Source organism: Chenopodium quinoa, unplaced genomic scaffold (genome assembly GCF_001683475.1).
Source record: "Chenopodium quinoa cultivar QQ74 unplaced genomic scaffold, ASM168347v1, whole genome shotgun sequence".
Taxonomy (NCBI): Eukaryota; Viridiplantae; Streptophyta; class Magnoliopsida; order Caryophyllales; family Amaranthaceae; genus Chenopodium; species Chenopodium quinoa.
Genome location: NW_018744626.1, coordinates 5,679,619 through 5,692,356, shown reverse-complemented (window position 1 = coordinate 5,692,356; position 12,738 = coordinate 5,679,619). Strand labels below are relative to the sequence as shown.

The 12,738-nt window shown below is 31.7% G+C and overlaps 2 protein-coding genes across 2 annotated transcripts; one reads left to right on the top strand and one right to left on the bottom strand.

The window, feature by feature from the left end:
• Positions 1-3,606: 3,606 nt before the first annotated feature.
• LOC110700819 (expansin-A23-like) lies at positions 3,607-4,885 on the bottom strand. Its single transcript, XM_021878407.1, has 2 exons — positions 4,813-4,885; positions 3,607-4,214 (listed from the first exon to the last, which is right to left on the bottom strand). Exons 1-2 carry the CDS (start codon positions 4,883-4,885, stop codon positions 3,607-3,609), a joined length of 681 nt encoding a protein of 226 aa, XP_021734099.1.
• A 4,005-nt stretch (positions 4,886-8,890) lies between these two features.
• On the top strand, positions 8,891-10,866 carry LOC110700818. The gene is made up of 2 exons (XM_021878406.1): positions 8,891-8,973; positions 9,487-10,866. The coding sequence occupies exon 2, from the start codon at positions 9,492-9,494 to the stop codon at positions 10,524-10,526; it is 1,035 nt and encodes a 344-aa protein (XP_021734098.1). The 5' UTR covers positions 8,891-8,973; positions 9,487-9,491; the 3' UTR covers positions 10,527-10,866.
• Positions 10,867-12,738: the final 1,872 nt, after the last annotated feature.

Here is a 12,738-nt window from a genome sequence, read left to right as displayed (position 1 = left end):
TCCAATTGCAAATGTTTGATTGTTTTTGTCCACCGATTCACATGTTAGACATCAACCTGATATCCTCCATTTATATTTTCAGTTTCATTATAAAATCGTTATGATGCCTAGTGCTAATCTTTTGCCTAAATTAATATAATTGCATTCTCCATACTATGATAAATGGATTGTGTCCCTCATCCAATTTCCATAATAATTTTAATTATTTTTTACATCATTTTATATTTAACCTATTTTTTGCAATTCGGTAATTTGATCAAAATTTGTCAAAACCAATTATTTATGATGATAGTTTAATAATGGTTATTGAAAATTACCGTGCATGACACGAGAACTAACCTAGTTTCCTAGTTTTTAATCTTCGTGAAGTTTTTTGACACCCCCTTGCTTAGCACAAGGTATCCCCTTGTATTGCACGGGTACTATACCAGCTTTGTACTCAGCAATTGTGACAAACATGGATTCCGTTAAGTCAAAGTGGTGCAATGGAGGATTACACCATGCCGCGGGACCATAAGAAGGTGGACACAAGTTGGTGGCCGTGACCTTGATTAGGCCAGGTTTGCACCATTTTGAGTTTATACATTTAATTTCACAACACGATCCACAAGTTGCACCCTTTGAAAAAAGTGTTGTGCTAAGAGCTGTTGTTTGTAATCCATATCCTTGCGTTAACGTACTATAACCACAAGCACCCTTGCATGACACCATGCAACAAAAAAAATTATATAGATTACAAATGCGTGTATCCGCGTATAAAGTATAATTAAACATGTATTCATATATATGCTCTGTATAGATAGTGATAAGAGATAGCTTGGGTGGTTACTTTAAGATGGATTCTCATCAAAGGCTCCTGACTAAATAGCCAAAAGCTTCTATAATTTGTTGCTTTGGTCTAACTTTACTAAATTCTTAATTTTATGATAAAATTGAAGATTAAATTATTGATCAAGTGAAAAACATACTTCATTTGTTCTTTTTTATTCTACGTATTCATTTTTTATTTAAGCCTGTTCTTTTTGTTCTACTCACTTAATCTATTCCATCTTTAGCTTACCCCGGCCTTTTAGTCTTTAACCCCAAAATAATTAGACATTTCTACAAACTCAATCTCTTACTTTAGCAACCTTTTTTTTACACTAATCATCCACCTTTTTACATCATTTCTCTTATTACTTTATTTTACATCAATCCATATATTCACATTATTCAATACTAATATACGGAGTATGTTTGAATTATTTATCGATCAATAGTAATTGACTAGCTAGAACATACAGAAACGGAGAAAGTACTGTTCAACAAAAATTTACGTAGAAAACTCACTGTCAGTTTCATGACCCATCATATCGCCATAAAACGTTGCATGGGCATCAATCCAACCTTGAAAATCTACCTATGTAACAAAGGCCATGATAGCAAGAAATCCAAATACATTTTGAGAAAATTATGACATTTTTTTGACAAACAATTAAAAATTAAATTTAAAACAAAAGGTTAATGCAAAGAAATTTATTAGTGGAATTGTTTTTTTTTTTTTTTTGAATTGTAATATCACATATAATCAAATGTTCAAAAAATTGTCTTATGGTTTGACTTAAATTTCAAAAAAAATGAAAAGTAATTTTTTTTTTTAGGAAAATAAGTAATTAGTTTAAAACACTTAACAAGCTCTTTTTTCTTTTTCTTTTTTCTTTTTTTTTTTTTTTGATGAAGGACAAAAAAGTTATTGAGTAGAGTAAATAAAATCACAAGTAAAAAAGGTACCTGTAATACATAAAGTGTGGAAAGCTAAACGTCGCCCTTGAATCTCTAACTAACGCCCGCAAAATAAACTAAAATTACAAATTTACCCTTTTTATCAAAAAAATTACCCCCTCTTCATACTACTATACCCACCACCACCACCACCTCCTCCTCTTTTAACCACCAACTCCTTACCTCCGGTTTTACGATCTACACAGCCGCGGTAATGACAAGTAAGGACAAAGGAAAGTCGGTCGCCGACGGAGAAAATGTTTTTTTTTTTTAATTTGCGGCAAACGCCTAGATTTTTCGTACGTCCTAGGCTCAAACGCCTAGTTCTTGTGAACAACCGTGTGGTTGTATGAAAAATATGGGCGTTTGAGGTGAAACGCCTAGTTTTTTAGAATACCCTAGGCTAAAACGCCTAGTTTTTTCGAATAGCCTAGGATGTTTCGAAAAAACTAGGCGTTTCAGCCTAGGGTATTCTAAAAAACTAGGCGTTTCAGCCTAGGGTATTCTAAAAAACTAGGCGTTTCCTGGGTTTTGAATCTTTTTAAAAAATTTATCGCGACGTACCGATTTCATACGGTTTGACGAGCCTTCTAAAGCGTCTAAGGTTGTGTTTCATGTATTTCGTCGTTGTCCATAAGATCTAACGAAATTGATTTTGTAAAATTTTAAAAATTTGGTTGATTTTGAAACTCACGGTGGTTTGGGTGGTTGTTCGATGAGCGTTGGTGGCCGTTGACCACTAGAGAGAACTGTAAAAAATTTGTGTATAGTAAAAGTGTGAAATTGAGGTAAAAATAATTATTTTTTATAATCATTATCATAAGGATAAATACGTAATTTTATTTTATTTTGCGGGCGCTAGTTAGATATTTGAGGGCGATATTTAACAACCTCCTTTTTTCTGCTAATATTAAGATAGCTGGATCAAAATAATAAGGAAAGTAAGAAATTAATGGACTTTGATTTTTTACAATAACAGTGCTTGATTTGTGATCGATCCATATTTTCTGCTACTATTGACTACGGATCTAAGTGTTATATTTGAAGGAAAAATTCTAATATAATTATGGATTACTCATTATTTTGTTTTAAGAAAATTCTTTTAGTATTGTTTGTTGGTAAGAAAAAGGAATTTCTTTTAATATTGGTTTTTCCATTTGATACACAAATAGAAAACTAGAGAAAAACACAAATAATTAACTTTCCTAATATCTTCTTTTCTTTCTTATCTTATAAAATAAAGTTACAAATAATAACACGCATTAATATATGAGTACATAAATACCGATACCCAAAGCTAAGAGATCAAGCTTAATTAAGGGCATGTTCACATTTACTGAAATGAGCTTAACTGAACTGAACTGAACTGATTGGAGTAGAACTGAACTGAACTGAGCTGAAATTAATATTTTATGAGAGAGGGAAATTAGGAGCTGAACTAAACTGATTGGAGTTGAACTGAACTGAAATTAAGTAAATGTGAACAGACCCTAAATCAACCCCATTTATGTGAAATCGACCCATAACACCACAATTATTACCTGATTATTTATAGTTAAAATTGTTTAAGGGATGTTGATACTCTAGATTTTGGATTAAATTTCAACATTGTTTAATCTACCAAAAATCAACTTCAGTTAGGTTATAATGTAACAAACACCTTGTCGATTTATAATTAAACATCTAAAATAATTAATGATGATGAAAAAAATAAGCAGGCAAATGAACCTTTATTATTGAACTCATTTTTTAAAATTTGAGGTATCATTTTACAAGGAAAACGATAATTATAATTAAATGGACATAACCTCTTGTAAAATAAATTCCTCAATTACAATAAACCTCTTAAAAATTAGACTTTCCCTCAAATGTCCGACTAAATTGCCAATTTGATGGCACAACACCTTCAAACTCTAGGGTTTTTCCATCACTAGTAGTCACTTGGAATGATAACTCTTGGTTGGTCCAACCCGAACCACCAATTTGCCAATTCATGCCCCAATTTCGCGACATTTGAACCCAATCACTCGAACCCTTGATCTTCAATTCTTTAACATCCCCGGCACCTCCAACATTAAAGACTAGTACCAAAAGAAAATTAGGGTTTCCATTAATAAGAAACTTGATACCTCCTTGCTTAGTACAAGGTACTCTCCTATATTGCACGGGTACAATACCGGCTTTGTACTCAGCAATTGTAACAAACATGGGTTGTGTCAAGTCAAAGTGTTGCAACGAAGGATTGCACCATGCCTCGGGACCACTAGAAGGTGGACATAAGTTGGTGGCCGTGACCTTAATCGTGCCAGCACCGTCTTTGCACCATTTTGAGTTGGTACATTTGATTTCATAACATGCTCCACAAGTTGCACCATCTAAATAAAGTGTTGTGCTAAGAGCTGTTGTTTGTAGTCCATATCCTTGCGTTAATGTGCTATAACCACAAGCACCCTCTGCATAGTACCAACAACCAAACAATTATGTTAGGAAAAGAGATTATGCACGTACAAATTTTAAAAATCTATCAAAATATGTGATATCGAATTATGGATCATAAACAAGATTATGACATAATTTAATCGAACTACTAATTAATAATTTCCTCAGATCGATATTTAAATCAAGTAAAACTTCCCTTGTATATATGGATAGGAGACTCGACATTCCTCAATTTTTACAAAAAATTAAATTATACTTTGTATTTGTTAATTTTTTTGAAATAGTTAGGTTAAACAAAAATTATAGTTCCGGTCGTTTAGTTTAAATGAAATTTTAGTCCCCTAATATAATTTAAGGGTTCCACCCTTGTCTTGTTCTTCAAATGAAAAATCAAGATTACTAAAACAAGATCTCAATGAAACTTCATTAGCATTATAACAAAGTGACATCAAATGCATGCTAGCTTTTGATTCAATGATTTGTCAAACTAGGTCAATTTTATATGTATGTATAATTTTTTGTAAGAAATTAAAGGGTGAAAATATATAAAATGTATTTTACAACAAATATATACGCAGTACAAAGTAATATTTTAATTTATAGAAAACTCACTCTCAGTATCACCACCCTTAGCATCACCATAGAACGTTGCATGAGCATCGGTCCAATCTTGACAATGTACCATGGTAACTAAGGCCATGATAGCAAGAAATCCGAAAGCATTTTGAGAAAAAGATATTTTCTTTGATATCAATTTTCTTTTGAATGAGATTGTAATATCAACTTGTATTTTATACATGAGGAAGTGAGTGATATTTATAGCAACACAATAATATTAAAATAACATTTGATTGTGCAAAAATTTTAAATTGGCATTAAATTAAATCATGGTCAAACTCATAGAGCATATATTTATGGTAGAAAATAGAATGTGTGAAATGTAATAGAAAATTAATTGGACACAAGGAATATGCATGGATTTGTTACCATAAATATATGATGTAACTCTATATTTGCTTGATTTTCATTGGTAAAAGATGGATTTTATTTTTCTTTCTTCTTTGTCCCATTGCCTTTTTGCATGTGTACACAATTAATCAATTTCAACTGCATATTACTTACTATTGGTAAAGATGGATTTTATTTTATTTTTCTTGTTTTCCTCATTTTATTTTATTTCATTTTATATATAAACTCTTAAATAGACCTATTCATATTAATTTATTGTGGAACACTAAGGCCCTGTTCTCTTCACCTTAAAAAAATAATATTAAGTAAAAATAATTTCAGTTCAATAAAAATAAGTTCTGTTCAGTAAAATTAATTTTAGTTCAGTAAAAATAATTTCAATTCAGTTCAGTAAAACTCAGTTTTCTTAAAGAAGAATTATAATAGAAAATCAGTAAAAATAATTTCAGTTCAGTAAAAATAATTGAAGTTCGGTAAAAATAATTTCATTTCAGTAAAAATAAGTTCAGTTCAGTAAAAATAATTTCAGTTCAACAAAACTAAGGTGAATCAAACAGGGCCTTATATTAGAGATACTACGATTGTTGGTATTCATAAACAAAAAGATCACTATTTTAAAGTAGATGTTATATATTATGCTAAAATAAAAGTCATTGTGTTATTATAAAGGTCATAAGAGGGTTTTTTTTAATGAAAGTTTTAATAATATACGATTTAAGGTATTGTACTATTGTGTTAAAATTAAAGTCACTACATTCAACATAACGGCAGCCGCATGCATACTTTAGGTTCACATTAATATTAAATTTAATAATTTTTTTTTGGGAAATTCTTTGTGGTAACACTATAGTTTTTAGTTTTCTCAGTGGTAAATTGCAAAAATTCTTATTATCTCTAATAAACCTAAATTTTTATATTGAGCTAACCATGACATTAATGATTAATTCTAGTGAAGTATTTAACTATAGTTAGTTAATTCATTTTTTTATTATCATTTTTTTACTTAAAAAAAATAAACAAAAGCCACCCATTCCCCCACCAACCAGCCACCATTCTCCGCCCCCACCCACGCCGGCACCCAGCCTCTCTCTTGCTAGCGCACCGATCTCCCCCTCCCCCTCCCCCTAAGCCGACAGCAGCCAAGATCGCAACCATACCACAACATCAATCAGCCAACCACCTTCCCTTCCCTCAATTCCGACCTTCACTTTCATCGCCGGCATCTTTTTTTCAATCAATTTGCTTCCAATTGGACCTTTTCTCTCTTCGTCGAGATTTGATGGGTGGTTTATTTGTTGTCGTTCTTCCAAATTGGGATTTGCAAGAGAGAAATTGGGGATTTTTTTAGGGTTAGGGTTACAGGTGAGAAATCGTGAGTTGGATTTTGAGAATTTTGGAATTGGGGAATCGAGGAAAGGAAGTTCGACAAAGGAATCGGGAATTGAGTTAGAGAATTGGGAATCCGGAATCGAGAATTGAGAAATCGGAAATTTGGATAGAGAAATTGGGAATCAATGTCAGGCGGGGGGGTTGCAGATTTCGGGGGTGGGGGATGAGCAGTTGGAGGATTTTGTGGGTGGGGGAACGGTTTCTTGTGTTTTCGGGGAAGGGGAGTAGGTGTGGGATGGTCGTCGGCATCAAGAAAGGAGTTTGGGTGCCGACAATGAGGTGAGGTGGCGCCGACGGGGGAGGGAGCTAGGGCCGGCAGGGGCACCAGGTTGGTTTTTTTTATATATAAAATTAATTTAATTATTTAAAAAATATTAAAACTAACCATGGTTAATAAATTTAAATTAAAATAAGTATTATCTTTGGTAATAAAAAATTCAGGTTACTAGAGATAATAAGAATTTTTGCAATTTACCACTGAGAAAACTAAAAACTATAGTGTTACCAAAGAAAATTTCCCTTTTTTTTTTACAGGATATTAAATTTAATATTAATTTTTAAAGGTCGCACAAGTTTTGACAAAGGTCACTATGTTAAAATTAGGGTCACTATATTCAACATAACGTCATTGTTGCGCGCGTACGAACCGCAAGTCCCAATAATATTATTGTGAACTAGGTCAACACAAGTTTTCTCCATTTTATATAACTTACTATTCATGTGCTCAAATTAAAAAAAACTTTGATTGTCCTAAATTACCTATATAATATGCTTGCTCCCTTTGTTCTTTTTAAGTATCTTAATTTAATCGGCATAGTTGTCAAGACAGAATTTGACTAATGATATCGCCATTTATCAATATATGTGTATATAAATTATAAGATATTCAAAATAATAAGTTTAGACCACGTTTTTAGCTAACAAGTACATATATCATATATGGCTATATTTAATCTTACTTAAAGTGTTATATGTGAGCAGTACAAAAGTCAAATGTGGCGCTTAATCATCATGTATGATCTTCTAAAAATCGTTTCAATGTGTGGTATTGAAAGAGTATGCAATTTTCATAATTTACGTACACTATTATTTAACATAAAATTATAATTGATCAAACAGATGTGTTGAAGATCGAGCAAAATGCATGTGTATAATATAAAAAAGGGAGATATTATACAATATTATCCGTATTTGATAATTTAAAATAATTACACATATTATATACAATTACTTTCTTATACTTTTTATATACTACATTATACGACTTCAACGATTACTAACTTGATTTTTAAACATGTAAACAATGTTTTTTAAAAAAAAAAAATGATATTTCAAAAGTATACACCGAGACGGATCTAATACAAACATATTGAAAAGTTAGATGTCACGAATCGTCTCTCTTTGGGTGTCAAATGGGCATGTGGGCATCATTGCATATGGGGTGCTCTTGGACTACTAGGAACTATAGTGTCCCTAGAGAACCTTATTGTGGATATTTCTTTTATTCCCAATTAACACTCATTTGACGATTTGCAGGTTACTAAGGCCCCGTTCATTAGAGCTGCTCTGCTCTGCTTTGTTTTGCTCTGCTCTGCTCTGCTTTGCTTTGCTCTGCTCTGCTAAAATCAAATCTGCTCTGCTCTGTTCAAAAAAATCTTCTCTGCTCGGCTCTGCTATGCTCTTCTTAATTTTCAAATAATAATTAATAATAACAAAAATATTAATTAATATTCAATAATAACAATTATTATTGTATTGATGATAATAATTTATTATTTTGAATAATTATAATAATTATTAATATTAAAAAATAATTTTAATAATCAATAATAATAATTATAATGATTTTAATAATTAATAATACTAATAATAATATTAATAATTAATAATAATAATAATAATTAATAATTTTGATAATTAATAATAATAATAATAATTTTAATAATTAATAATAATAATAATTATTATTATTATTATTATTATTATTATTAATTTTAATAATTATTAATGATAATAATAATAATAAGTATTATTAATAATAATAATTATTATTATTATTATTATTATTAATTTTAATAATAATTAATAATAATAATAATAATTTTAATGTTATGATAATATCTAAATATGGATGACTATTATCCCATGTACAATCTAGAATATTCTAGAGTTGGGTATTTGGTCTTATCCATTGATGGAACCCTAGGTAATGTACATTATATATATCCCGTACTAGATGGAATATGAAATAGAACGTAACAATCTTCCCTCATCTCTCTTTATTTTCTATTCTATATTTAACACGTTATCAACACCATTGTTTTAGTTACGGAGGAAACATTATTGCTAGCCGGCTTGTTGCACCAACCTCAATTTGCCGAATCGCAAAATATACGTACACTTCATCCAATTGAGGTGAGTGTAATTACCTCCACCTCCACTTTGTATAGATTAAAATTATATTCCAATATATAGATTGTTTTGAACTAGATAAGACTTGGTTGATTACAATCATGAAAGTTTTGGTCTTTTGTTTGTTAATGCCGAATTACCAAATTGCATATTTTTATTGTTTTATTTTCTTAAGTCCATATATATGCAAGTGTAATCATGTCTCATATTCTTATGGATCTATAAGCATCTCTATTCGTATTCTCTGTGTTTATAATTAAGAAATTTGTAAATTATCACGTTTTGTTTATGAGTAGTACACCATATACATATATATATATATATATATATATATATATATATATATATATATATATATATATATATATATATATATATATATCATGATTGTTATTAAATTAATTTATTTTCATGGCTTATTTTAGTTCTGAAACATTAATTTTATTTTGCCAATACATTTGGTATGTATATGTTTGATATTTTATGAGATCTAATTTTGAACAATTTTTTGTATAGTGAAAATGTCGAATCTTGCCAATCTTGAATTTGTGGCCCTTGATATTACCGGAAAGAATTATTTATCATGGGTGTTAGATGCTGAAATACACTTAGATGCTAAAGGGCTTGGTGAAACAATCAAAGAGGCTAATGAGGCAACACCTCAAGATAAGGCTAAGGCCATGATATTCCTTCGCCATCACCTCCATGAAGGACTCAAAAACGAATATTTAACTGTGAAAGACCCACAAATCCTTTGGAGTAATCTAAAGGAAAGGTATGACCACCAAAAAACAGTGATACTCCCTAGAGCTCGTTATGAATGGTTGAATTTGAGATTGCAAGATTTTAAATCTGTTAGTGAATATAACTCAGCTATGTTTAAAATAACTTCTCAATTGAAATTATGTGGAGAAAATATTACTGATGCAGAAATGCTTGAAAAGACATACTCCACTTTCCATGCTAATAATATTGTCCTACAGACACAATATAGAGAAAAAGGTTTTAAAAAATATTCTGAATTAATATCTTGTCTTCTTGTGGCTGAGCAAAATAACGAGCTGTTAATGAAAAATCATGAATCACGTCCTACTGGCTCTACTCCATTCCCTGAAGCAAATGTGACAGCCCATAATGGGAAAGAAACTAAAAACAGAGACCATTCCAGCAGTAGTGGTCGAGGTAGAGGTCGTGGTCGTGGTCGTGGCCAATGGCGCGGCCGGGGTCGTGGACGTGGATATGGTAGAGGTCGTGGAGGTCCTTTCACAAACTCACAATCCCACCAGAAGTGGGAACGTAGGGATGAAAAAGAGAAAAGTGATAACAATATATGTTACCGTTGTGGAGGAAAAGGTCATTGGTCTCGGGTTTGTAGAACTCCAAAGCATGCAAACCTTGTTCTTGAAGATGGTGAAGGTGATTTTGATTTTGGTAATGCCAATCAATTTGATGTTGGTGATTTCCTTACTTCCCCGGAAGGGAATAATTTTGATTTTGGCAGTACAACACATTTAGAAGTTGTCGATTTCTTCACTGCCCCAGAAGGGAATAATTAAAATTATATTGTTTTATGTCAGTATTAGACTCATGTTTGCTTATTCTAGTGATTTATTTAAGTTTATTTCTTTCATTGTAATAAGGATTTTTGCTTTATAAATTTAAGAACTATTTGAGTGTTTTTATTGATTTATGTATTTTATCATCTTTATTTTTTTGCTTAATATTTTGACATGTATTTTATTTCATGAAGAAGATGGATATAACTCAAGTTCGATTTGCTAATGGTGAAGAATTATGTCTTGCTGACAGTGCAACTACTCATACAATACTTAAAAATAAAAAATATTTCTCTCATTTGATGATGAAAAGAACTAATGTGAGTACCATATCGGGTAGTACAAATATCATTGAGGGCTCCAGAAGAGCCACTATAAAGTTGCCTTGGGGAACTGAAATTAAAATAATTGATGCTTTATACTCCCCATTGTCTCAAAGAAATTTATTAAGTTGTAAGGATATTCGCAACAATGGTTATCATATTGAGACAATCAATAAAAAAATAATGAATTCCTTCAAATCACAAATATAACTCAAGGCTCAAAACATGTTTTGGAGAAACTACCTACATTCTCTAGTGGTTTGTACTACACAAAAATCAATGCTATTGAAGCTCATGCTATAGTAAACCAGAAGTATACTGATGATTTTGTTGTTTGGCATGACCGGTTAGGCCATCCCGGTTCAATAATGATACGAAAAATAATTACGAATTCATGTGGACATTCTTTGAAGAGCCAGCAGATTCTTCATAATAATTTTTCATGTGCTGCTTGCTCAGAAGGCAAGTTGATTATTCGCCCATCACCAGCTAAAATTAATTTTGAATCAATTAGTTTTCTAGAACGTATACAAGGAGACATATGTGGGCCCATACATCCCCCATGTGGACCATTTAGATATTTTATGGTTTTAATTGATGCATCAACTAGATGGTCACATGTGTCTTTGTTATCGACTCGTAACCTGGCGTTTGCGAGATTACTTGCCCAATTGATTAAGTTACGGGCACATTTTCCGGATACTCCCATTAAGACTATTCGGCTTGACAATGCTGGTGAATTTACATCTCAAGCTTTTAATGATTATTGCATGTCCATTGGGATAAATGTTGAACATCCTGTAGCACATGTTCATACACAAAACGGTCTAGCAGAGTCATTAATAAAACGTATTCAGTTGATTGCTAGACCATTGCTTATGAAATCCAATCTCCCAATTTCTTCTTGGGGACATGCTATATTACATGCAACAGCACTAATTCGTATTAGGCCAACAAGTTATCACAAGTTCTCCCCATTACAATTGGTTTATGGTCAGGAACCAAATATTTCCCATCTAAGAATTTTTGGATGTGCGGTTTATGTTCCAATAGCTCCACCACAACGCACTAAGATAGGTCCTCAAAGGAGGTTGGGGATATATGTTGGGTTTGAATCCCCGTCAATAATTAAATATCTTGATCCTACAACAGGGGATTTATTTACGGCTCGTTTTGCAAATTGTCATTTTAACGAGTCACTTTTCCCAACATTAGGGGGAGAAAAGAGAGAGCTGGAAAATGAAATTAAATGGAATGAATTATCATTATCCTATCTTGATCCTCGAACTAAACAATGTGAACTGGAAGTTCAAAAGATAATTCATTTACAAAGTTTAGCGAATCAATTGCCAGACTCGTTTGCTGACCCAAAAAGAGTGACCAAGTCACATATTCCAGCTGTTAATGCTCCATTTAAAATAGAATGTCCCAGAAGGACAAAATAAAATTGCTAATGAGTCTAAACCACGCCGGAAACGTGGAAGGCCAATAGGTTCCAAAGATAAGAATCCTCGGAAAAGAAAAGGAGCATTGATTGATGATGGTCAAATTGAAGAAACAATTTCCGAAGGATCTCAAGAAGAGACTTTAGACATGATACAAGAAGAAATTCAGGTACCTGATAATGAAGAAATTTCAATAAATTATATCATGTCTGGAATTACATGGAATCGAAATCAAATCGACGTCGATGATGTTTTTGCATGCAATGTAGCATTAGATGTTATGGATAATAATGAGGATCATGAACCAAAATCCATTGAAGAATGTAGAGAAAGAAATGATTGGCCAAAATGGAAAGAAGCAATTGAAGCAGAATTAAAATCTCTTGGAAAAAGAGAAGTATTTGGACCAGTAGTCCGTACACCTGAAGGTGTAAAGCCAGTGGG

Bases quoted from the DNA above. Each gene is read 5' to 3' on its own strand.
- LOC110700819 (XM_021878407.1), bottom strand. From the start codon at position 4,885: ATGGTACATTGTCAAGATTGGACCGATGCTCATGCAACGTTCTATGGT. The intron at 4,215-4,812 runs GTGAGTTTTCTA...GGTACTATGCAG, and splicing joins TAAGGGTGGTGATACTGAGA to AGGGTGCTTGTGGTTATAGC.
- LOC110700818 (XM_021878406.1), top strand. From the start codon at position 9,492: ATGTCGAATCTTGCCAATCTTGAATTTGTGGCCCTTGATATTACCGGA.